Below are 27357 nucleotides of genomic sequence, written 5' to 3'. Positions count from 1 at the left end.
GGGAATATTTTTTATCGCTAGGGGAACAGTTACAACTCATTTGTTCATATTTTCCATGCTCTACACTGCTATGTGGTGGTATTTTTCATATTTGCAAAAAATGCAAAAATTGTATAACCCTACTCCCAACATAAATAGTTGTGTATGGTATACAAATTATTGTATTGTTTAAATTATAGAATTTTTGAAATTTTAATTATGTTAATTTGCATTTCGGCTACCGATAGTCGTGTACCTAATCGTTATTTATATTTTTTCAACTTTTACTATTTACAATTTCTTATCCCCCTCACATTTAAACCCTATTTCCCATAGCCAAAGATTATTTATTACTTTTCTCCACAGTTTTTTTGTTCATTGCAATTTGCAATTACTTTTTTCTGAGAATTGTAGGAAAGTTTTCGTTGATGCAGTTTCTCGGAAGAGTTGTGATTGTCAACATTTTCATGACCACAGTCAGCTAACGACGACAAGTTGACAAGAAAACTATTCGTAAAACAATTCTGTGGGGAAATTTGAAAAAAATGTTTGTTTTTATTTTTGTTTGAGTAATAGGAACAAAAAAGTATCAGTCGACTTTGCCGACAGAGATATACCCTCAGTCAATGTAAATTTAAATTTTCATCTACGGACAGATTGAATGTATTAAGAGTCTTTTCAGAATTTTGTGACCCTTTTTGGACATTTGAACTTGCCGACAAACATTTTAAAGTTCAAAAGTGTTGCGGAGGAGGAGGAGGTACTTAAAGGAATGTACCAACATAGTCCATTATGGAAGTAGATCTTATTTTGGGAGCCATAGCATTTCGATAGCTATGGCGCCCACTAGTCATTTCAGTGGGTCATCGAATAACTTTTCGACCAGTATGCCAGGAAGCATGGACTTGTCCACGGAAAACATAATATCGCTGTAAACAGGACCATATCGAGAAGCATCGGTATGCATTTCCAAAGGATTTTCGAACAGACCCTAAACTACATTTCGACACGAATGTTGAACTTTTGCGGGGGATGTACCCTAAGGAAAGGACCGATATGGGCCATTTCAGAAGTTAAACTGAATGTAGACAAAATATTAGGAGATCCAAAGTTTGGACCAAATTGGTTGCCCCGTTCAAGAGATATCGTGCATATCATATTAGTGAATTTTTTTAAATATTGGGTGAAAGTACCGGAACTTGTGGACCCGTATTCCCCATCTTCGAAATGAAACTAGGTTTGGACAAAATATGACGAAGCCCAATTTTTGGCCAAATCGGTTGATTATTTCGAGAGTTATCGTGCTCTCCAGCCCTACATATAGTGCCATAGGGTATTTTTACACTTTTCGAGCTGTTTTTTTTTACAAGAAGTATGGACTTGTCCCTGAAAAAAAGTTTACCGTCGTAATTGAGGCAGGGAATGCAAGTTGAATCAACAAATTTCATATTGATTCGAAAGCAGGACTTAAAGTGAACTTATCCACAAGTAAAAAAGTATCAGTCGGCTTTGTCGACAGATATATACCCTCAGCCTGTGTGGATTGAAATACTTTTTTTTCCCAAAAAAAGGTTATGTATTTTGGGCGGATTACACTGTGTGTAATTTTTTGAGTCATGTTTTATTAACCATATTCTGACTCCACAGTGTGATAGAACACCAAAAATGAGAAAACACGTGTCTCGCCGTTTCTCCCCATCTCATGAACTTTCGCGGTTATAGGCTTCCAAAGGTTTGAGGCTTTTATGTAAAAAGGGTCATTTAGTCAGGACTATATCTTCCAAACCGTTAGGAAATTTGAATTTATCTCAGAGGCAAAGTTGTAGCTCTTATCTTAAAGAACAAAAATTGTGAAGACATATAACCCATCAAACTTCATCTGCAAGGTCAAAATCGCCATGGTCAAATGTACCCTAGATTTCAACAAACAAGTTTCTAGAACAAATGAAGATTCTAGGAACGATACTTCAAGCACAAAATTCGATTATTTTAGATCATTATTTCCTGTTCAGGTCCGTAAATAACAAACCTTTCAAATTTCCTTGAGTTTTTAATAGTTTGTTATTTCCAAACCTGAGCAGGGGGAAATGTTAAAAAAATTTATTGTTCGTGAATTTCAGCCCTAAAAATCATTCCTAGAATATTCATATTTTCCAGAAAGTTGTTTATTGAAGCCTTTGCTACACTATTGTGGTTGATTGTTTTCTTGAATTTTGAACGGTTTAATATCTATGGAGCAGAATCCTAGAAAAGAGGATAAAAATCACAATTGTTTTGCTATTTTGACCATTAAGATCCGTTTCTACAGAGTTCGTATATTCTAGAAAGATGTTTACTGAGATCTGATGTACATTTTTTTAGTTGGTTGTTTGCTTCAAATTTGATCGGTTTGAAAGCTGTAAACCAAACTTGAGAAAAAATTGTAAAAGAAATTTGATCATGGCGATTTTGACCTTGCAGATGAAGCTTGACGGATTATATGTGTTCACAATTTTTGTTCTTTAAGACAAGAGCTACAACTTTGCCTCCGAGATAAATTCAAATTTCCTAACGGTTTGGAAGATATAGGGCTGACTAAATGACCCTTTCTACATCAAAGCCTCAAACCTTTGGAGGCCTATAACCGCGAAAGTTGATGAGATAGGGAAAAACGGCGAGACACGTGTCTTCTCATTTGTGGTGTTCTATCACACTGCGGTGTCAGAATATGGTTAATAATTTTCGTGTTGCACAGTGTTACAAAATTTTGGGCGTATGAACCGACAAAAGTATAGATTGGATTAACGCTCAAAAACTTGCGGGGGTATGTATAGATAGAGCTTTTGTACCTTACTAGCCTACGAAAAACATTATATCGCTGTAAACAGTGTCACTAGGAAACCCCCGGTAAAACTATTCAAAGGATTCTCGAACGGACCCTTACCAAACAAAAATGTTGAACATTTGTGTGGTTGGTAGCCCAAGGATTAGACCAATAAGGCCAAAATTTGAACATGAACTAAGTTTCGACAACATATTTCGATATATAAAGTTTGGACCAAATCGGTTGCTCCGTTTGTGAGATATTGCGAATATTTTCGAACTTTTGTGGGGGAGGTACCGGAAGGAGTGGACCGATATGGCTTACCTTCAAATTTGAACTAAGTTTGCACAAAATATTACGAACGCCACATTTAGGACCGAATCGGTAGATCCGTTAGAGAGTAATATTGCGTTCCAACCACTACACACGGTGTCATAGAGTTTTTTCACCTTTCAGGCTATTTTTTCAGGAAGTATGGACTTGCCCCTCCTGAAACTTATACCGTCGTATTGGGTGCAGTGAATACAGTTTGCTGCAACAAAAATCAAAGCGATTCGAAAGCTGGTCCTAAACTGAACTTTTCCGAAATTTTGTGTGGGAGGTACTCGAAGGAGTGGATCGATTGAGTCCATATTGGAACCTCATCTAAGTCTGGTAGAAATTTCAAAAAGTGCAAAGTATGGTTACTCTTTTCAAGAGTTATCGTACGCACAAAATTTCCCAACATTTTCGAACTTTTGTGGGGGAGGCCCTTTTTATACTCTCCACCACATGGAGGGTATAATTAAATTTGTCATTCCGTTTGTAACACATCGAAATATTCGTCGGAGACCCTATAAAGTATATATATTATTGATCAGCATAAAATTCTATGTCGATTTAACCATGTCCGTCCGTCTGTCTGTTGAAATCAAGATACAGCTCGCAATTTTAAAGATAGAGAGTCAATATTTGGTACAGAAGTTTTTATTACTTGCATGATGGTTGGTATTGAAAATGGGATATATCGGTTCACGGTTTGGTATAGCCCCCATAGAAGGGTACCTCCCGATTTCCGGTATTTTTAAGGTTTTAGCTTCATTATCCTACCAAAATGGCTGAAATTTGGTACGTAGTCTTTTTTATGGGTATAAAACTTTCCCCCAGAATTTTGTCGGTATCGGTCCATGCCTTCATATAGCCCCATAGAACGGTACCTCCCGATTTTCGGTATTTTGAAGGTTTTACCTTCATTATCACACCGAAGTGGCTGAAATTTGGTACTTAGTCTACGTTGGTGGTATAAAACTTTCCCCCAGAACATTGCCGGTATCGGTCCATGCCTTCATATAGCCCCCATAGAACGGTACCTCCCGATTTTCGGCATTTTTAAGGTTTTAGCTTCATTATCCTACCAAAATGGCTGAAATTTGGAACGTAGTCTTTTTTATGGGTATAAAACATTCCCCCAGAATTTTGTCGGTATCGGTCCACGCCTTCATATAGACCCATAGAACGGTACCTCCCGATTTTCGGTATTTTGAAGGTTTTAGCTTCATTATCACACCGAAGTGGCTGAAATTTGGTACTTAGTCTACGTTTGGGGTACTCAAACTTCCCCTTTAAATTTGTCGGTATAGGTCCACGCCTTCATATAGCCCCCATGGAAAAGTACCTCCCGATTTTCGGTATTTTTAAGGTTTTAGCTTCATTATTCTACCAAAATGGCTAAAATTTGGTACGTAGTCTTCTTTAGGGGTATAAAACTTTCCCCCAGAAATTTGTCGGTATCGGTCCACACCTTCGTATAGCCCCCATAGAACGGTACCTCCCGAATTTCGGTATTTTGAAACATGTGGTCACAACAACCCAATGAAATGGATGAAATTTGGCATTTAGACTGCGTTGAAGGTAAACACCTTCCCGACTGAAATTTGTCGGTATAGGTTCACGTTTCGATATAGTCTCCATAGAACGGTACCTCCCGATTTCCGTAATTGTGAAGGTTGTGACGTCCACATCCCCCTGAAAGACTGAAGAATTTCGGTATTTTGAATGTGTACCACACTGTTTTACCGAAATTTATGAAATTTGGTGTTTAGGGTATAACAACAACTCGTGGTGGAGAGTATAACAAGTTCGGCCCGTCCGAACGTGACCCCTTTCTAACTTGTTTTCTTTTTCTTTGTGTTTTTTCATGGTAGGATGCTTTTTAAGGGGAGGGTTTTTAGGTATATTTGGTGAAAAAAGTACTCGAACCGAAAGCCTTTTGATGATTTTTATAAAGAAAAATTGATTTTAGTTTTTATACCCCCAGCCTTTAGGCTAGAAAGGGTATGAAAATACACTTTCATACGGGCAAAATGTGCCTCATCGAAATAATGGTTTTACACCACAAGTGTGTTTGGACGAAATGTGTTTCATCGATTTAGCAATGCCCGTCCGTATGTCTGTCTGTCTGGCAGGTGCGCACGATAAATCTCGAACGGATGAACCGATTCGCTTCAAATTTTGGCTTTCGTAATATTTTGTCCAAACTTAGTTTAAGTTCGAAGATGAGCTATATCGGTCCACTCCTTCCGGTACCTCCCCCACAAAAGTTCCAAAATGTTCGGAAAATTTGTGCGCATGATAACTCTTGAAGGGAGTAACCGATTTACTTGAGGTTTTAATATGGACTCAATAACGATAACTCTCGAACGGAGCAACCGATTCGGTTCAAAATTTGGATTTCGTAATATTTTGCCCAAACTTAGTTTAAGTTCGAAGATGGGTTATAGCGGTCCACCCCTTCCGGTATCTCCCCCACAAAAGTTCGAAAATGTTCGGAAAATTTGTGCGCACGATAACTCTTGAAGGGAGTAAACGATTTGGTCCACAATTTGTACATCGTGAAAGTTCTACCAGACTTAGATGAAGTTTAAATATGGACACAATCGGTCCACTCGTTCGGGTACCTCTCACACAAAATTTCGGAAAAGTTCAGCTTAGGACCTGCTCTCGAATCGCTTTGATTTTTGTTGTAGCAACATAAGGGGCAAGTCCATACTTCCTGAAAAAATAGCCTGAAAGGTACAAAAAAACTCCTATGACACCGTGTGTAGTGGTTGGAGCGCAAGATAAATCTCGAACGGATCTGCCAATTCGGTCCAAAATTTAGCCTTCGTAATATTTTGTCCAAACATAGTTTAAGTTCGAAGATAAACCATGTCGGTCCACTCCTTCAGGTACTTCCCTCACACAAATTCAAAAATCTTCGGAAAAATATACGCACGACTGATGTAATCCATACTCTGCACATCCTAATATATCTACCAGATATAGATCAGGTTCGAATGTGGACTATATTTGTGCACTCCTTTGGGTACCTCCCACACAAAATTTCGGATAAGTTCACTTTAAGACGTGCTCTCGAATTACTTAGATTTTTGTTGAAGCGATTTGCATTCGCACATGGTAAAAGTTTTTTCCATATTTCTTGGGAAAACATCCCGAAAGGTGTAAAGAGCTCTATGTCACCATACGTGGCTCTCGAACTGTTCTACCGATTTGGTGCAACATTTGGTCTTCGTCATATTTTATCCAAACTTAGTTTCATGGGGCAATACCGGTCCCCAACTTCCGGTACTTCTCTCCAATATTTAAAAAATGTCACTAAAATGTTAGGACGATATCACTTGAATGGTGCAACCAATTTGGACCAAACTTTCGATCTCCTAATATTTTGTCAAAATTTGGTTTAACTTCTAAAATGGCCCATATCGGTCCTCCCTAAGGGTACCTTTCCCATAAAAGTTCAACATTTGTGTTAATTCCTAATCCACATTTTTGTCGGCAAGTTCAAATGTTGAAAAAGGGCCACAAAATTCTGAAGAGACGCTAAATACATTCTATCTGTCCGTAGATGAAAGTTTCAATTCACATTGGCTGAGGGTATACCTTTGTCGGCAAAGCCGACTGACACTTTTTTACTTGTTTGATCAAACATTTATAAGTAGACTAGACTGACCCAAAAAACATTGATTGGAACTCTCTCTAATGTTGTCCATTTGACCCAAAACCCCTATACAGTACCGGATTATGACTTGAGGTATTCAATTAACCCCGCTAGTTAAAATGCAAAAGAAATAGCTTCAAGGACAAACAGCTCATACGAATTATCGATAATTTCGATTTATCGAGGTTCTAATGTATATGAAATTTTATGGCGATCGGTTAAGGTTAACCCGTGCCACCTGCGAGTTCTTTGTTTCCATAAAAGCTGCATTTATGGTCCAATCTAAGAAAAATTTAAATTTACCAGCTCATTGTTGTGGCGAATCCTACAAAAATTAAGAAAAATCCAATCGGATCTTCATGCAATAGGTGCGGGAACATTTTTTATCGCTAGGGAAAAGTGACAATTCATTTCTTCATTTTTTTTCCATGCTCTACACTGCTATGTGGTGGTATTTTTCATATTTGCAAAAAATGCAAAAATGGTATAACCCTACTCCCAACATAGTTGTGTATGGTATAAAAATTACTGTATTGTTTAAATTATAGAATTTTTGAAATGTTAATTATGTTAATTTGCATTTCAGCTACCGATAGTCGTGTACCTTATCGTTATTTATATTTTTCAAGTTTTACTATTTACAATTTCTTATCCCCCTCACATTGAAACCCTATTTCCCATAGCCAAAGATTATTTATTACTTTTCTCCACAGTTTTTTTGTTCATTGCAATTTGCAATTACTTTTTTTCTGGGAATTGTAGGAAAGTTTTCGTCGATGCAGTTTCTCGGAAGAGTTGTGATTATTGTCAACATTTTCATGACCACAGTCAGCTAACGATGACAAGTTGACAAGAAAACTATTCGTAAAACAATTCTGTGGGGAAATTTGAAAAAATGTTTGTTGTTGTTTTTGTTTAAGTAACAAAAAATATTTGTTTAAAGAACAAAAAATACTGTAGTTATCTATTTAGAAAACAAGTAAAAAATTTATCAGCCGACTATGCCGACAGAGATATACCCTCAGTCTATGTAAATTTTTATCTACGGACAGATCGAACGTATTTAGGGTCTTTTCAGAATTTTATGACCCTTTTTGGACATTTAAACTTGCCGACAAAAATGTTAAAGTTCAAAAGTGTTGCGGAGGAGGTACTTTAAGGAATGAACCGACATAGTCTATTATGGAAGTGGACCTTATTTTGGGAGCCATAGCTTTTCGATAGATATGGCGCCCACTGGTCATTTCATTTTGGACCAGTATGCCAGGAAGCATGGACTTGTCCTCGGAAAACATAATATCGCTGTAAACAGGACCATATCGAACAGCATCGGTATGCATTTTCAAAGGATTTTCGAACAGACCCTAAATTCACTTAGACACAAATGTTGAACTTTTGTGGGGGATGTACCCTAAGGAAAGGACCGATGGGGCCACATCGGAAGTTAAATTGAATTTAGACAAAATATTAGGAGCTCCAAAGTTTGGACCAAATTGGTTGACCCGTTCAAGATATACCGTGCATATGATATTAGTGGCATTTTTTTTAAATATTGGGTGGAAGTACCGGAAGTTGTGGACCCGTATTACCCATCTTCGAAATGAAACTAAGTTTGGACAAAATATGACGAAGGCCAAATTTTTGGCCAAATCGGTTGATCATTTCGAGAGTTATCGTGCTCTCCGGCGACATCATATCGCTCATTTACTCAAAGAGTTGCATAACTCAAAAAATGTGTTTTCTGAGCTATCAATTTCTATTTTTCTAAGACTTCTACTTTATCTTGTGTCGAATTTTCATGCTGATATCTCTAAAATTCATCGAGTTACAGCTCATTTACTACGGGTTTGGCATAATTCAACAAAAATTTTTTTTTGAGTTTATGAAGCACTAAAACACCTCAAATCATGCTTGATCTTGCACAGAAATTTAGCACTGATTACTGGCTGGCTGTTCGCAAAATAAGGTCCAAGTAGTTATTTTATTTTTTGTGCAATAATCGTTTTAAGTTGGAAGGTCAAATTTCAATCGCCAACTTTAAACGCGTTTTTCTCGAAACTAGATTTTTTTGAGATGTCTCACTCTTTGAGTAAATGAGCGATATGGTGCCATAGCGGTTTTTTACACCTTTCGGGCTGTTTTTTCAAGAAGTATGGTCTTGTCCCTGAAAAAAAAACTTTTGCCGTCCTTATTGAGGCAGCGAATGCAAGTTTTTTCAACAAATTTCAAATTGATTCGAGAGCAGAACATAAAGTGAACTTATACAAAATTCTGTCCATATTCGGACCGAATATGTCACTTCCTTAACGAACATTTTTGAACTTTTGTTGTTTTGTTGTACCTGAAGGAGTGGACCGATATGGCTTATCTTCGAACTTAAACTAAGTTTAGACAAAATATTACGAAGACCAAATTTTGGACCGAATCGGCAGATCCATTCGAGAGTTATCTTGCGCTCCAACCACTACACATGGTGTCATAGGGGTTTTTGCATCATTTAGGCTATTTTCTCAGGAAGTATGGACTTGCCCCTGATGAAACTTGTACCGTCGTAGAGGGGGCAGTGAATACAGGTCGCTACAGCAAAAATCAAAGCGATTGGAGAGCAGGTCCTAAACTGAACATTTCCGAAATTTTGTGTGGGAGGTAACCAAAGGAGTAGATCGATTGAGTCCATATTGGAACCTCATCTAAACCAAAATCGGTTACTCCTTTCAAAAGTTATCGCGCGCACAAATTTTCCGAACATTTTTGAACTTTTGTGGGGGAGCTACCTGAAGGGGTGGACCGATATGGCCCATCTTCGAACTTAAACTAAGTTTGGGCAAAATATTACGAAGTGCAAAGTTTGGTTCAAATCGGTTGATCCGTTCGAGAGTTATCGTGCGCACAAGCCAGCCAGACAAACAGACGGACGGGCATGGCTAAATCGACTCCAAATTGTCTAAAACTATTATTTCGATGAGGCAAATTTTGCCCGTATACCACGTATTTGCCCGTAAAGTGTAAATACCCTCGTTAGCATAAATGCTGAGGGTATAAATATAGTGTTCGATAACTATACATACCTCAAATACCAACGAAAGAAGCACTGCATCAAGTCAACATAGAATATAATTTAATTTAATCCGCAATCGAAACTTAATTTCTTTACAATTGTTCTGATAAGCCGTTACAAAAAAATATGTAGAAAAAATCGAATTTCAAAAGTGGTGAAAATAGGTTTGGGTGTCACATAAGAACAAATATATCGCTGAAAAAAAAAACACAAGGACTACCTTCTGTAACAGATTTAAAAAGATCCCGGAACAAAACTTGAGTTGAACTAAGACTTTTGCTCTGTTCCAGAACCTGCAAGAAGCTACTACTTTTTGCGACGATAACATTTTTTCCTTTATGTTATCGAAAAAATAGTAAAAATTAGTAAATTCTTGCAGTACTGGAACAGACCATTTGTTGCTTTGTTTATTAAAAGTAATACTAATTGATTTTATTTCTAATTCCCTTTCTCGTCTCCTTCTTCTTTTTTTTACAGATATGGAACCATTATATCCACAAAGGCTATTTTAGATAAAACAACAAATAAATGTAAAGGTATTTTTTGCTTTTCACCATTTTCTCCATCAATTTTAGTTTTTTTGTTTGTTTCTTTAATTATTGTTATTTATTTTCTGTTAATTCTATTTCTGTTTCTGTCAATTTCTATTTGTTGTGTTGTATTGTTGTAAATGTTTTCTATGTGTTGGTTGTTTTATTAATGTTGTTGTATTAATGTGGGTGGTTTGGTTTGAATGATGACTGAGTGTGATAAGTGTGTGTGTGCGCGTGTGTCATGATTTTGTCACTGTGTGAGTTGGTGTGTATAACATGTGAATTTATTTTCTCTGTTCTCATTCCCTTCGTTTTGTATTATTGCTGAGATGTGTTATTAAATTATTTTATCTCCCCACCCACAATGACAACAACAAAACAAACATCAGCAACACAAAACGGAAATGAGTAACAAAGTCAAATGTTAAGTTAATTATTTAATTCCGTTTCATTAGTTACATTTTGTGTTGTTGTTGTTGTTTGTTATTGTACGTACATTCGTTAGGTTATTTTTGTGTCTCTGAGTGTCGGTGTGTTTTGTGTTGTTGTTGTTGAATTTAGTTAAATGTAAAAACAATTTAAACTAGTTTTTAGTTTTATTTAATTATTGTTATTATTATTTTTCATTTTAATTAGTAAGGGAGTTATTTCAGTGTTTTAGTTAGTTCCAATTTATTTATTGATTTTTATATATTTTAAATTTGTTTTTTATTTCTCAATTATGTTCCATCATAACTCATCTCATTGTAAAATTGCACCCTTGTATTAGAAATCCTGTAGTCTGAGTAGCTTGTGTAGCATAAAAAATTAATATTTTTTATTTATTTTTTTGTTTGTCGAGATATATACACGAATATATTTATAATGTAAGTGTATTCCATGTCTTCATTTTAATTTAAAATAAAACATTTTATTTCTATTTTATTTAACTAAGAAAACAATTTTTAAACATTTTTAGAAGGACAAGAAGCGTGGATTTTTAAAGATTTTTAGAAGGCCAATAGGCGTGGATTTTTAAAGATTTTTAGAAGGCCAATAGGCGTGGATTTTTAAAGATTTTTAGAAGGCCAATAGGCGTGGATTTTTAAAGATTTTTAGAAGGCCAATAGGCGTGGATTTTTAAAGATTTTTAGAAGGCCAATAGGCGTGGATTTTTAAAGATTTTTAGAAGGCCAATAGGCGTGGATTTTTAAAGATTTTTAGAAGGCCAATAGGCGTGGATTTTTAAAGATTTTTAGAAGGCCAATAGGCGTGGATTTTTAAAGATTTTTAGAAGGCCAATAGGCGTGGATTTTTAAAGATTTTTAGAAGGCCAATAGGCGTGGATTTTTAAAGATTTTTAGAAGGCCAATAGGCGTGGATTTTTAAAGATTTTTAGAAGGCCAATAGGCGTGGATTTTTAAAGATTTTTAGAAGGCCAATAGGCGTGGATTTTTAAAGATTTTTAGAAGGCCAATAGGCGTGGATTTTTAAAGATTTTTAGAAGGCCAATAGGCGTGGATTTTTAAAGATTTTTAGAAGGCCAATAGGCGTGGATTTTTAAAGATTTTTAGAAGGCCAATAGGCGTGGATTTTTAAAGATTTTTAGAAGGCCAATAGGCGTGGATTTTTAAGGATTTTTAGAAGGCCAATAGGCGTGGATTTTTAAAGATTTTTAGAAGGCCAATAGGCGTGGATTTTTAAAGATTTTTAGAAGGCCAATGGGCGTGGATTTTTAAAGATTTTTAGAAGGCCAATGGGCGTGGATTTTTAAAGATTTTTAGAAGGCCAATGGGCGTGGATTTTTAAAGATTTTTAGAAGGCCAATGGGCGTGGATTTTTAAAGATTTTTAGAAGGCCAATGGGCGTGGATTTTTAAAGATTTTTAGAAGGCCAATGGGCGTGGATTTTTAAAGATTTTTAGAAGGCCAATGGGCGTGGATTTTTAAAGATTTTTAAAAGGCCAATGGGCGTGGATTTTTAAAGATTTTTAGAAGGCCAATGGGCGTGGATTTTTAAAGATTTTTAGAAGGCCAATGGGCGTGGATTTTTAAAGATTTTTAGAAGGCCAATAGGCGTGGATTTTTAAAGATTTTTAGAAGGCCAATAGGTGTGGATTTTTAAAGATTTTTAGAAGGCCAATAGGCGTGGATTTTTAAAAATTTTTAGAAGGCCAATAGGCGTGGATTTTTAAAGATTTTTAGAAGGCCAATAGGCGTGGATTTTTAAAGATTTTTAGAAGGCCAATGGGCGTGGATTTTTAAAAATTTTTAGAAGGCCAATGGGCGTGGATTTTTAAAGATATTTAGAAGGCCAATGGGCGTGGATTTTTAAAGATTTTTAGAAGGCCAATGGGCGTGGATTTTTAAAGATTTTTAGAAGGCCAATGGGCGTGGATTTTTAAAGATTTTTAAAAGGCCAATGGGCGTGGATTTTTAAAGATTTTTAGAAGGCCAATGGGCGTGGATTTTTAAAGATTTTTAGAAGGCCAATGGGCGTGGATTTTTAAAGATTTTTAGAAGGCCAATGGGCGTGGATTTTTAAAGATTTTTAGAAGGCCAATGGGCGTGGATTTTTAAAGATTTTTAGAAGGCCAATGGGCGTGGATTTTTAAAGATTTTTAGAAGGCCAATGGGCGTGGATTTTTAAAGATTTTTAGAAGGCCAATGGGCGTGGATTTTTAAAGATTTTTAGAAGGCCAATGGGCGTGGATTTTTAAAGATTTTTAGAAGGCCAATGGGCGTGGATTTTTAAAGATTTTTAGAAAGCCAATGGGCGTGGATTTTTAAAGATTTTTAGAAGGCCAATGGGCGTGGATTTTTAAAGATTTTTAGAAGGCCAATGGGCGTGGATTTTTAAAGATTTTTAGAAGGCCAATGGGCGTGGATTTTTAAAGATTTTTAGAAGGCCAATGGGCGTGGATTTTTAAAGATTTTTAGAAGGCCAATGGGCGTGGATTTTTAAAGATTTTTAGAAGGCCAATAGGCGTGGATTTTTAAAGATTTTTAGAAGGCCAATAGGCGTGGATTTTTAAAGATTTTTAGAAGGCCAATAGGCGTGGATTTTTAAAGATTTTTAGAAGGCCAATAGGCGTGGATTTTTAAAGATTTTTAGAAGGCCAATAGGCGTGGATTTTTAAAGATTTTTAGAAGGCCAATAGGCGTGGATTTTTAAAGATTTTTAGAAGGCCAATAGGCGTGGATTTTTAAAGATTTTTAGAAGGCCAATAGGCGTGGATTTTTAAAGATTTTTAGAAGGCCAATAGGCGTGGATTTTTAAAGATTTTTAGAAGGCCAATAGGCGTGGATTTTTAAAGATTTTTAGAAGGCCAATAGGCGTGGATTTTTAAAGATTTTTAGAAGGCCAATAGGCGTGGATTTTTAAAGATTTTTAGAAGGCCAATAGGCGTGGATTTTTAAAGATTTTTAGAAGGCCAATAGGCGTGGATTTTTAAAGATTTTTAGAAGGCCAATAGGCGTGGATTTTTAAAGATTTTTAGAAGGCCAATAGGCGTGGATTTTTAAAGATTTTTAGAAGGCCAATAGGCGTGGATTTTTAAAGATTTTTAGAAGGCCAATAGGCGTGGATTTTTAAAGATTTTTAGAAGGCCAATAGGCGTGGATTTTTAAAGATTTTTAGAAGGAAATGGACGTACATTTAAAAAAATTAGAAGGAAAATGGATGTACATTTTCAAAAATTTTAAGAGGAAAATGGACGTACAGTTTCAAAAAATTTTAAGAGGAAAATGGACGTACAGTTTCAAAAAAATTTTAGAAGGAAAATGGTCGTATATTTTTAACTAGTTTTAGAAGGAAAATGGACGTGGATTTTCAAAATTTTTTAGGAAGAAAGCCTTTACTAGCATAACATAATAATACACTTTACTTTCTTTAATATAAGAAAATATTTTGTTAAGCATAGAGGTCAGTCCTTTACAGACTACCTTTGCATTGGGATATATAACTTAATGTGTGTATGTATGTACGAATATAAATTATAAATTAGTTATAAGTACTAAATAATTATAGTATAAACTAGCATGATAGTAAACTATAGCTATAAATGCATGTAGTATGTCATAGTGTCTGCTTACGCTTTACTTTGTAGTTTGTTTCTTTTGTTGTTTTGGGTAATGGTGTTGCGTTTTTGATTGATTTGATTATTTATCAATAATATTTTGACAATTTAATGAAATATAATTTCTGTGTTCTTTTTTCTCTTTTCTTTCTCCCTTTCCTCCCCTCGGATGCAACATATTGTAGGTTATGGTTTTGTGGACTTTGAGTGTCCTGCCTACGCTGAAGGAGCCGTCAAAGGACTACAGGCAAAGGGCGTTCAAGCTCAAATGGCCAAAGTGGGTGTTTGGGTACTACATAGGCCGGCCATTGTACGTTTGTTTGCATGCAAGTAATACTCACCCCCACCCTCACCTCTTGTGTTTGTTTTTTTTTTTGTTTGTTTTGTTTTTCGTTTTTCCTCCTTACCTCCCCTTCTTGTATATTTCCTTTTTCATTCATTTTAATATGAGTTGTTTTTTACAACTTAACTTTATTTTCCTTGCGTAAACAATTTTTTGTTTATCGAAACTCATATTGTTTACTAACTTGTTGTTGGTTTTTTTTAAGTATAAACTTTGATATTATAATTTGTTATTATTAAGATTATATTACTTTTTTAATATTCAAGAAATGTTCAGTGTCCTTGCTTTGTTCAGAAATTCAATGGATGGAATGCGAATGTCCTTCGAAAATGTAATGGCAGAAATTTTTTTGAGAATATTAAGTTTTTTATCGATAGTAGAAATAGCTATTCAATGAAGGGGAAATTAAAAAATAATATCAACATTAGGGAATCGGTGAAACTGCAGGAAAGTGCGTGTATATAACTTATTTCTGTTTGAGAAAAATAATATATTTAAAAAGTTCCTTGCAATGTCTAATGATTTTACACAAAACCCTTATATGTGTTTTCCAAGAAAATGCCACTATTTCCTACAATTGGAGTATTTGAGTTAACCATTTTCTTCTGTATGCTTCATGCAATCGAGTATAAAGATGTGTGCGTGGGTTGAATAATTCAATTACTCCTTTTGAATTTGAAAACATATTTTCTTCTTGGAATTTCATGGAGCAAAAGGCGTTGTTTATAACACAACAGCTGGATATGAGTTGTTTTCACCATATGATGACATATTGTGGTGTTTGTTCGTGCCAAAAAGAAATGTTCGAAAATTTAATATTGAAGTCATGACAGTGCTAGTGAAGCAAAGACGACCAATCCACGCCTGTAGGATTTTATAGATTTTTAGCAGACAGCAAAGAGAACGAATAGGCGTGGATTTTTAAAGATTTTTAGTGGGCCTATAGGCGTGGATTTTTAATGATTTTTAGTGGGTCTACAGGCGTGGACTTTTAAAGATTTTTAGTGGGCCTACAGGCGTGGATTTTTAAAGATTTTTAGTGAGCCTACAGGCGTGGATTTTAAAGATTTTTAATGGGCCTACAGGCGTGGATTTTTAAAGATTTTTAGTGGGCCTTCATGCGTGGACTTTTAAAGATTTTTAGTGGGCCTACAGGCGTGGATTTTTAAAGATTTTTAGTGGGCCTACAGGCGTGGATTTTTAAAGATTTTTAGTGAGCCTACAGGCGTGGATTTTAAAGATTTTTAATGGGCCTACAGGCGTGGATTTTTAAAGATTTTTAGTGAGCCCACAGGCGTGGATTTTTAAAGATTTTTAGTGAGCCTACAGGCGTGGATTTTTAAAGATTTTTAGTGGGCCTACAGGCGTGGATTTTAAAGATTTTTAGTGAGCCTACAGGCGTGGATTTTAAAGATTTTTAATGGGCCTACAGGCGTGGATTTTTAAAGATTTTTAGTGAGCCCACAGGCGTGGATTTTTAAAGATTTTTAGTGAGCCTACAGGCGTGGATTTCAAAGATTTTTAGTGGGCCTATAGGCGTCAGCCCATTGAAAGTAACAGCCGTTCATCCTTCTTTCCCGGACTTGAAAGTGATTTAAGCGTTGCCGACAATTTAATAAATCCAGTATCAATGTTAAATTGTTTCAGTTCGTCTAGTCACTTTTTCCGCTTATGCTCACCTACTAGCCTGTTGACTTCAAAAGTAATTCTTCTAACTCTTTTGGGTCTTCAGTAGAGTTGGGCAAAATTTCGGAAGAAATTAAATGAAACTTTCAATTCGCCGTTCTTTTGTGTACTCATGCGTTTTCATAGTTCTGATCTACGGAAGAGATACATAAAAATATCGTTTTTTTATGGAGGAAGTAGGTAGTTCCGGTACTACCCAACTCTATGTAGTCTTCAGGGTTCATACGATGAATCTTATGGCGCTCATTTCTTAGTCCCATTGTCTCTGATGGATGGGAAATTGGACTTTTTCAGGCATTCGATTAAAATGTACATATCAAGCGGCTGCAGCTGCGATGATGACCCGGAAAATTGTCTCAGCTATACGAGGATCTGAAAGAAAGGGTAGCTCTTTGAAGCGGTGATTGGTAAATTCTCGGAACCTTTGCCAATCAGTTTTTCCATGGAACAGAACATTTAGAGGTTATGAAGTCGGGTGGTCTATTAAAGGAGCCGATGATCCACGGTAGATGATCTGAGTTAAGCTAAATGATCGGTTGCCAGGACACTCGATTTATTAGACCTTGCGATGATGGTGATGTCTGACGAACTGTGATAATTTCTCCTTATCCTTGTAGGGGCGTCTTCGTTCAACGTTCAAACTATGGAACTGTCAATTGGCTCGGTCACTTTAGCACCAGACTACAATTGTCCGAACGAATACCAGCCCAGGACGTAAAACTATTTTTAAAGGCCTCGTGGATTTGTAAAATCATTTTCAAAGGCCTCGTGGATTTTTAAAACTATTTTCGGAGGTCTTCAAAAGCCTCGTGGATTTGTAAAACTATTTTCAGAGGCCTTCAAAGGCCTCGTGGATTTGTAAAACTATTTTCAGAGGCCTTCAAAGGCCTCGTGGATTTGTAAAACTATTTTCAGATGCGTTCAAAGGCTTCGTGGATTTGTAAAACTATTTTCAGAGGTCTTCAAAGGCCCCGTGGATTTGCAAAACTATTTTCAGAGGCCTTCAAAGGCCTCGTGGATTTGTAAAACTATTTTCAGAGGCCTTCAAAGGCCTCGTTATTTTGTAAAACTATTTTCAGAGGCCTTCAAAGGCCTCGTGGATTTGTTAAACTATTTTCAGAGGCCTTCAAAGGCCTCGTGGATTTGTTAAACTATTTTCAGAGGCCTTGAAAGGCCTCGTGGATTTGTTAAACTATTTTCAGAGGCCTTCAAAGGCCTCGTGGATTTGTAAAACTATTTTCAGAGGCCTCGTGGATTTGTAAAACTATTTTCAAAGGTCTTCAAAGGCTTTGCGGATTTGTAAAACTATTTTCAGAGGCCTCGTGGATTTGTAAAACTATTTTCAGAGGCCTTCAAAGGCCTCGTGGATTTGTTAAAGTATTTTCAGAGGCCTTCAAAGGCCTCGTGGATTTGTAAAACTATTTTCAGAGGCCTTCAAAGGCCTCGTGCATTTGTAAAACTATTTTCAGAGGTCTTCAAAGGCCTCGTGGATTTGTAAAACTATTTTCAGAGGTCTTCAAAGGCCTCGTGGATTTGTAAAACTTTTTTCAGAGGCCTTCAAAGGCCTTGCGGATTAGAAAAACTATCTTCAGAGGCCTTCCAAGGCCTTGCGGATTAGAAAAACTATTTTCAGAGGCCTTCAAAGGCCTCGTGGATTTGTAAAACTATTTTCAAAGGTCTTCAAAGGCTTTGCGGATTTGTAAAACTATTTTCAGAGGCCTCGTAGATTTGTAAAACTATTTTCAGAGGCCTCGTGGTTTTGTAAAACTATTTTCAGAGGCCTTCAAAGGCCTCGTGGATTTGTAAAACTATTTTCAGAGGCCTTCAAAGGCCTCGTGGATTTGTAAAACTATTTTCAGAGGCCTTCAAAGGCCTCGTGGATTTGTAAAACTATTTTCAGAGGCCTTCAAAGGCCTCGTGGATTTATAAAACTATTTTCAGAGGCCTTCAAAGGCCTCGTGGATTTGTAAAACTATTTTCAGAGGCCTTCAAAGGCCTCGTGGATTTGTAAAACTATTTTCAGAGGCCTTCAAAGGCCTCGTGGATTTGTAAAACTATTTTCAGAGGCCTTCAAAGGCCTCGTGGATTTGTAAAACTATTTTCAGAGGCCTTCAAAGGCCTCGTGGATTTGTAAAACTATTTTCAGAGGCCTTCAAAGGCCTCGTGGATTTGTAAAACTATTTTCAGAGGCCTCGTGGATTTGTAAAACTATTTTCAGAGGCCTTCAAAGGCCTCGTGGATTTGTAAAACTATTTTCAGAGGCCTCGTGGATTTGTAAAACTATTTTCAGAGGCCTTGAAAGGCTTCGTGGATTTGTAAAACTATTTTCAGAGGCCTTCAAAGGCCTCGTAGATTTATAAAAATATTTTCAGATGCCTTCAACAGACTCGTGGATTTGTAAAACTATTTTCAGAGGCTTTCAAAGGCCTCGTGGATTTGTAAAACTATTTTGAGAGGCCTTGAAAGGCTTCGTGGATTTGTAAAACTATTTTCAGAGGCCTTCAAAGGCCTCGTGGATTTGTAAACCTATTTTCAGAGGCCTTCAAAGGCCTCGTGGTTTTGTAAAATTATTTCCAGAGGCCTTCAAAGGCCTCGTGGATTTGTAAACCTATTTTCAGGGGCTTCAAAGGCCTCGTGGATTTGTTAAAATATTTTTAGAGTCCTCCAAAGGTCCCGTGGTTTTGTAAAACTATTTTCAGAGGCCTTCAAAGGCCTCGTGGTTTTGTAAAATTATTTCCAGAGGCCTTCAAAGGCCTCGTGGATTTGTAAAACTATTTTCAGAGGCCTTGAAAGGCCTCGTGGATTTGTAAACCTATTTTCAGAGGCCTTCAAAGGCCTCGTGTATTTGTACAACTATTTTCAGAGGCCTCGTGGATTTGTTAAACTATTTTCAGAGGCCTTCAAAGGCCTCGTGGATTTGTTAAACTATTTTCAGAGGCTTTCAAAGGCCTCGTGGATTTGTTAAACTAATTTCAGAGGCCTTCAAAGGCCTCGTGGATTTGTTAAACTATTTTCAGAGGCCTTCAAAGGCCTCGTGGATTTGTTAAACTATTTTCAGAGGCCTTCAAAGGCCTCGTGGATTTGTTAAACTATTTTCAGAGGCTTTCAAAGGCCTCGTGGATTTGTAAACCTATTTTCAGAGGCCTTCAAAGGCCTCGTGGTTTTGTAAAATTATTTCCAGAGGCCTTCAAAGGCCTCGTGGATTTGTAAACCTATTTTCAGGGGCTTCAAAGGCCTCGTGGATTTGTTAAAATATTTTTAGAGTCCTCCAAAGGTCCCGTGGTTTTGTAAAACTATTTTCAGAGGCCTTCAAAGGCCTCGTGGTTTTGTAAAATTATTTCCAGAGGCCTTCAAAGGCCTCGTGGATTTGTAAAACTATTTTCAGAGGCCTTGAAAGGCCTCGTGGATTTGTAAACCTATTTTCAGAGGCCTTCAAAGGCCTCGTGTATTTGTACAACTATTTTCAGAGGCCTCGTGGATTTGTTAAACTATTTTCAGAGGCCTTCAAAGGCCTCGTGGATTTGTTAAACTATTTTCAGAGGCTTTCAAAGGCCTCGTGGATTTGTTAAACTAATTTCAGAGGCCTTCAAAGGCCTCGTGGATTTGTTAAACTATTTTCAGAGGCCTTCAAAGGCCTCGTGGATTTGTTAAACTATTTTCAGAGGCCTTCAAAGGCCTCGTGGATTTGTTAAACTATTTTCAGAGGCCTTCAAAGGCCTCGTGGATTTGTAAACATAGGTTTAAATGCCTTCAAAAGCCTCGAATGTCATTTTTGTGGATCTTCCAAGGCCACAAAACGTGGATTTTTTAATGAATTTTTTCTGGATCTTCCAAGGCCACACAACGTGGATTTTTTCATGAAAATTTTCTGGATCTTCCAAGGCCACGAAACGTGTTTTTTTTAATGACATTTTTCTGGATCTTCCAAGGCCACACAACGTGGATTTTTTCATGAAATTTGTGTGGATCTTCCAAGGCCAAAAAACGTGGATTTGTTAATGAAATTTTGGTGGATCTTCCAAGGCCACAAAATGTGCAGTTTTTAATAAAATTTTTGTGGATCTTCCAAGGCCAAAAAACGTGGGGTTTTTAATGAAATTTGTGTGGATCTTCCAAGGCCACAAAACGTGGAATTTTTAATGAAATTTTTGTGGATCTTCCAAGGCCACAAAACGTGGAGTTTTTAATGAAATTTTTATGGATCTTCCAAGGCCACAAAGCGTGAAGTTTTTAATGAAATTTTTGTGGATCTTCCACAAAACGTGGATTTTTAATGACATTTTTCTGGATTTTCCAAGGCCACAAATGGTGGAGTTTTTAATGAAATTTTTGTGGATCTTCCAAGGCCACAAAACGTGGAGTTTTTAATGAAATTTTTGTGGATCTTCCAAGGCCACAAAACGTGGAGTTTTTAATGAAATTTTTGTGGATCTTCCAGGGCCACAAAACGTGGAGTTTTTAATGAAATTTTTGTGGATCTCCCACGGCCACAAAACGTGGAGTTTTTAATGACATTTTTGTGGATCTTCCAAGGCCACAAAATGTGAAGTTTTTAATGAAATATTTGTGTATCTTCCAAGGCCACAAAACGTGGGGTTTTTAATGAAATTTTTGTGGATCTCCCACGGCCACAAAACGTGGAGTTTTTAATGACATTTTTGTGGATCTTCCAAGGCCACAAAACGTGGAGTTTTTAATGAAATTTTTGTGGATCTTCCAAGGCCACAAAACGTGGAGTTTTTAATGAAATTTTTGTGGACCTTCCAAGGTCACAAAACGTGGACTTTTTAATGAAATTTTTGTGGATCTTCCAAGGCCACAAAACGTGGAGTTTTGAATGAAATTTTTGTGGATCTTACAAATCCACAAAACGTGGAGTTTTGAATGAAATTTTTGTGGATCTTCCAAGGCCACAAAACGTGGAGTTTCTAATGAAATTTTTGTGGATCTTCCAAGGCCACAAAACGTGGAGTTTTTAATGAAATTTTTGTGGATCTTCCAAATCCACAAAACGTGGAGTTTTTAATGAAATTTTTGTGGATCTTCCAAGGCCACAAAACGTGGAGTTTTTAATGAAATTTTTGTGGATCTTCCAAGGCCACAAAACGTGGAGTTTTTAATGAAATTTTTGTGGATCTTCCAAGGTCACAAAACGTGGAGTTTTTAATGAAATTTTTGTGGATCTTCCAAGGCCACAAAATGTGAAGTTTTTAATGAAATATTTGTGTATCTTCCAAGGCCACAAAACGTGGAGTTTTTAATGAAATTTTTGTGGATCTTCCAAGGCCACAAAACGTGGAGTTTTTAATGACATTTTTGTGGATCTTCCAAGGCCACAAAACGTGGAGTTTTTAATGAAATTTTTCTGGATCTTCCAAGGCCACAAAACGTGGAGTTTTTAATGAAATTTTTGTGGATCTTCCAAGGCCACAAAACATGGAGTTTTTAATGAAATTTTTGTGGATCTTCCAAGGCCACAAAACGTGGAGTTTTTAATGAAATTTTTGTGGATCTTCCAAGGCCACAAAACGTGGAGTTTTTAATGAAATTTTTGTGGATCTTCCAAGGCCACAAAACGTGGAGTTTTTAATGAAATTTTTGTGGATCTTCCAAGGCCACAAAACGTGGAGTTTTTAATGAAATTTTTGTGGATCTTCCAAGGCCACAAAACGTGGAGTTTTTAATGAAATTTTTGTGGATCTTCCAAGGCCACAAAACGTGGAGTTTTTAATGAAATTTTTGTGGATCTTCCAAGGTCACAAAACGTGGAGTTTTTAATGAAATTTTTGTGGATCTTCCAAGGCCACAAAACGTGGAGTTTTAATGAAATTTTTGTGGATCTTCCAAGGCCACAAAACGTGGAGTTTTTAATGAAATTTTTGTGGATCTTCCAAGGCCACAAAACGTGGAGTTTTTAATGAAATTTTTGTGGATCTTCCAAGGCCACAAAACATGGAGTTTTTAATGAAATTTTTGTGGATCTTCCAAGGCCACAAAACGTGGAGTTTTTAATGAAATTTTTGTGGATCTTCCAAGGCCACAAAACGTGGAGTTTTTAATGACATTTTTGTGGATCTTCCAAGGCCACAAAACGTGGAGTTTTTAATGAAATTTTTCTGGATCTTCCAAGGCCACAAAACGTGGAGTTTTTAATGAAATTTTTGTGGATCTTCCAAGGCCACAAAACATGGAGTTTTTAATGAAATTTTTGTGGATCTTCCAAGGCCACAAAACGTGGAGTTTTTAATGAAATTTTTGTGGATCTTCCAAGGCCACAAAACGTGGAGTTTTTAATGAAATTTTTGTGGATCTTCCAAGGCCACAAAACGTGGAGTTTTTAATGAAATTTTTGTGGATCTTCCAAGGCCACAAAACGTGGAGTTTTTAATGAAATTTTTGTGGATCTTCCAAGGCCACAAAACGTGGAGTTTTTAATGAAATTTTTGTGGATCTTCCAAGGCCACAAAACGTGGATTTTTAATGACATTTTTCTGGATCTTCCAAGGCCACAAAACGTGGAGTTTTTAATGAAATTTTTGTGGATCTTCCAAGGCCACAAAACGTGGAGTTTTTAATGAAATTTTTGTGGATCTTCCAAGGCCACAAAACGTGGAGTTTTTAATGAAATTTTTGTGGATCTTCCAAGGCCACAAAACGTGGAGTTTTTAATGAAATTTTTGTGGATCTTCCAAGGCCACAAAACGTGGAGTTTTTAATGAAATTTTTGTGGATCTTCCAAGGCCACAAAACGTGGATTTTTAATGACATTTTTCTGGATCTTCCAAGGCCACAAAACGTGGAGTTTTTAATGAAATTTTTGTGGATCTTCCAAGGCCACAAAACGTGGAGTTTTTAATGAAATTTTTGTGGATCTTCCAAGGCCACAAAACGTGGAGTTTTTAATGAAATTTTTGTGGATCTTCCAAGGCCACAAAACGTGGAGTTTTTAATGAAATTTTTGTGGATCTTCCAAGGCCACAAAACGTGGAGTTTTTAATGAAATTTTTGTGGATCTTCCAAGGCCACAAAACGTGGAGTTTTTAATGAAATTTTTGTGGATCTTCCAAGGCCACAAAACGTGGAGTTTTTAATGAAATTTTTGTGGATCTTCCAAGGCCACAAAACATGGAGTTTTTAATGAAATTTTTGTGGATCTTCCAAGGCCACAAAACGTGGAGTTTTTAATGAAATTTTTGTGGATCTTCCAAGGCCACAAAACGTGGAGTTTTTAATGACATTTTTGTGGATCTTCCAAGGCCACAAAACGTGGAGTTTTTAATGAAATTTTTCTGGATCTTCCAAGGCCACAAAACGTGGAGTTTTTAATGAAATTTTTGTGGATCTACCAAGGCCACAAAACATGGAGTTTTTAATGAAATTTTTGTGGATCTTCCAAGGCCACAAAACGTGGAGTTTTTAATGAAATTTTTGTGGATCTTCCAAGGCCACAAAACGTGGAGTTTTTAATGAAATTTTTGTGGATCTTCCAAGGCCACAAAACGTGGAGTTTTTAATGAAATTTTTGTGGATCTTCCAAGGCCACAAAACGTGGAGTTTTTAATGAAATTTTTGTGGATCTTCCAAGGCCACAAAACGTGGAGTTTTTAATGAAATTTTTGTGGATCTTCCAAGGCCACAAAACGTGGATTTTTAATGACATTTTTCTGGATCTTCCAAGGCCACAAAACGTGGAGTTTTTAATGAAATTTTTGTGGATCTTCCAAGGCCACAAAACGTGGAGTTTTTAATGAAATTTTTGTGGATCTTCCAAGGCCACAAAACGTGGAGTTTTTAATGAAATTTTTGTGGATCTTCCAAGGCCACAAAACGTGGAGTTTTTAATGAAATTTTTGTGGATCTTCCAAGGCCACAAAACGTGGAGTTTTTAATGAAATTTTTGTGGATCTTCCAAGGCCACAAAACGTGGATTTTTAATGACATTTTTCTGGATCTTCCAAGGCCACAAAACGTGGAGTTTTTAATGAAATTTTTGTGGATCTTCCAAGGCCACAAAACGTGGAGTTTTTAATGAAATTTTTGTGGATCTTCCAAGGCCACAAAACGTGGAGTTTTTAATGAAATTTTTGTGGATCTTCCAAGGCCACAAAACGTGGATTTTTAATGACATTTTTCTGGATCTTCCAAGGCCACAAAACGTGGAGTTTTTAATGAAATTTTTGTGGATCTTCCAAGGCCACAAAACGTGGAGTTTTTAATGAAATTTTTGTGGATCTTCCAAGGCCACAAAACGTGGAGTTTTTAGTGACATTTTTGTGGATCTTCCGAGGCCACAAAACGTGGAGTTTTTAATGAAATTTTTGTGGATCTTCCGAGGTCACAAAACGTAGAGTTTTTAATGAAATTTGTGTGGATCTTCCAAGGTCACAAAACGTAGAGTTTTTAATGAAATTTTTGTAGATCTTCCAAGGCCACAAAACGTGGAGTTTTTAATGAAATTTTTGTGGATCTTCCAAGGCCACAAAACGTGGAGTTTTAATGAACATTTTCTGGATCTTCCAAGGCCACAAAACGTGGAGTTTTTAATGAAATTTTTCTGGATCTTCCAGGCCACAAAACGTGGAGTTTTTAATGAAATTTTTGTGGATCTTCCAAGGCCATAAAACGTGGAGTTTTTAGTGAAATTTTTGTGGATCTTACAAGGCCATAAAACGTGGAGTTTTTAATGAAATTTTTGTGGATCTTCCAAGGCCACAAACCTTGGAGTTTTTAATGAAATTTTTGTGGATCTTTCAAGGCCACAAAACATGGAGTTTTTAATGAAATTTTTAAGAGCTAACGTGCGCGCCATCAAGCCGGACGGGCGGACGGACGGACATGGCAAAATCGACTCCAAATTGGCTGAAACGAATTTCGTCCAAACATATTTGGGGTCTAAAACCGTTATTTCGATGAGGCACATTTTTGGCCGTATCACATTGTATATACCATCGTTAGCCTCAAGGCTGAGGGTATGAAAACGTCTTTAAAATTTGAATACATACATATACATAGTTTTCATGTATGTTTCTCTCTCCCACAACGACCCTATAGCTTTCTTCTTCATAATCGAATATTCATTCTTGTGCTCCTTAAATATTTACACAATTTGCAATATAAAGAAATACTTTTAAGATTTTGCAAATCAAATTCCCTTAATGGGGTTGTAAAAATTCCTTGCGTTGAAAGGACACTTTAAGGTTGAGCAAATAAAGCAACAACAAAAAACGTATGACTTTTGCCATGTAAAAGTGGAGTCTGCATACTTTTACTTAATGATTACATTTTATAATGGTAGCATTATGAACTTGTTAACAATGGGTTAAACAACCAGTTGTTGCTCGGTCATCCTCGTCGTTGTTCTCAATGACATTTAGTAAATAGTTTAAAGAATGTCGTTGACCATAAAACCCATTGGTAGTAGTAGTAGTTGTGGTGGTGGTGATGATGATGGTGCTATTTCCATAGCATTTTACATACACCTTTTTGTTTCCACTTTAGGGAGTCCCTTTAATATCTGGTGAGATTATCAAGAGATAATGTATTTTGTCTTTGTCATCCCAGTTCATACTTCTTTAACAAGTGAATAGTTTATTTCTCACGCCACGCACACACCAACCGTATAATCTAATATGGAGATGTCCAGTTGGTCCTTGTTCGGACTCTAGCTTCTTTTTCTTTCTTTTTGTTGGTGTTGGCATTGGTATTTACCATGAACGCACAATGCCATTATAATGATTATATTTCTATTATAACTATTTTTTCGCCCGGATTTGATGCCACTCACTTCGCTTCTCGTTGGTTTAGTATTGGTTGCCTGGTTTCATTTCTTTGTGCATTCTTGAAATGTTCTCTCCTTCTTTTATCAGTATCCGGTTCTTGTACTGTTTTTAAATTGTGTTGTGTTTTTTTTCTTTTTCTCTTTTTATTTGAAGAATAATTGAATTCCTTGGGTTTGTGGAAACAATGGTAGGGTATATCACAGAGTATAAATGTATATTTTACATACCTATGTATGTATGTATGTAAACTATGTATGTGTGTGCAAAAGTGTATATTTAAGTTCCTGTGCGTTCTTGTGATAGTTTTGCATTTTCTGAAAGGACATCAAGGACATTGAACATTTGAATTTAAATATCATTGAAGGTTTAGTTATTTTTTCACTTATTTTTTAAAAAGAATTATTTTTTTTTTAATTTTGTTAATATTTTTATGTAGGAAATGAAGTTGGTAAGACAAGTAAGGTAACAAAAGGCGATTCTTTGCCACGGGTGCGCCATAATGTCAATTTTATTGACACTACCTAAAGATCGTACAAGAAAGTTGTGAATTTATCGAAGATCAACAACTTTCCCTGTGATGTTACCCTACATATTTGACAGATTTCCATTGATTATTAAGAAACATGATCAAAAGTGGTGTTCAGCAAAAATGCTTTAATTGAAATTGTCTTTCAATTAAATTTTTCAAACCACAATTGTTTAGTGTAAACAGATGTTCAATTTCGACTCCGACTTCTAACTGAAGATTTGCCCAGTAAAATTTGGACCAATCAGAAACACCCTGCGAGAGTTATTTTACAGATTTTCCATTTTATTTTTTATATCGTGCGGTTAGGGTTTCTTGCAGAATTTAGGCCATTATCTCCGGAAGTATGGACTTGCGTCCGAAAAAGGTTTAACATCGTAAAAAGAGCTGCGAGGACAACCTTCTGAAAAAAATTCAAAACGATCCGAGAGGAGGTCTTAAACTTCACTTCTTCCGAATTTTGTGTCGGAGGCCGATATTCGAACCCAACTATACTATATAACTAGACTATATTCGAACCCAATCTATATCTGGAGGGAACTTCGATAGTTGTCGTTTACACCATTTTACAGAAAACTTTTGAACTTTTGTGTGGGAAATATGTGAAGGAGTGGACC

At 36.4% G+C, this 27357-nt stretch overlaps 1 protein-coding gene across 3 annotated transcripts in view; it reads left to right on the top strand.

Annotated features, from left to right (window-relative positions):
• shep (RNA binding motif single stranded interacting protein alan shepard) overlaps positions 1-27357 on the top strand; it is a 1233958-nt gene that overhangs the window by 1141028 nt on the left and 65573 nt on the right. For 2 of the 3 annotated variants that reach the window (XM_073985862.1, XM_073985864.1), the window contains 2 exons: positions 10294-10352; positions 14592-14716. In XM_073985862.1, the coding sequence (XP_073841963.1) occupies positions 10294-10352; positions 14592-14716 (184 nt within the window). The remainder of the gene's footprint in view (positions 1-10293; positions 10353-14591; positions 14717-27357) is intronic. The other variant, XM_073985863.1, reaches the window with a different exon arrangement.

This window comes from Musca autumnalis, unplaced genomic scaffold (assembly GCF_047663935.1).
Source record: "Musca autumnalis isolate F117 unplaced genomic scaffold, ASM4766393v1 scaffold_4, whole genome shotgun sequence".
NCBI classification, from domain to species: domain Eukaryota; kingdom Metazoa; phylum Arthropoda; class Insecta; order Diptera; family Muscidae; genus Musca; species Musca autumnalis.
Note: the sequence above shows the minus strand (reverse complement) of the source record. Positions and strands in the feature narration are given on the sequence as shown.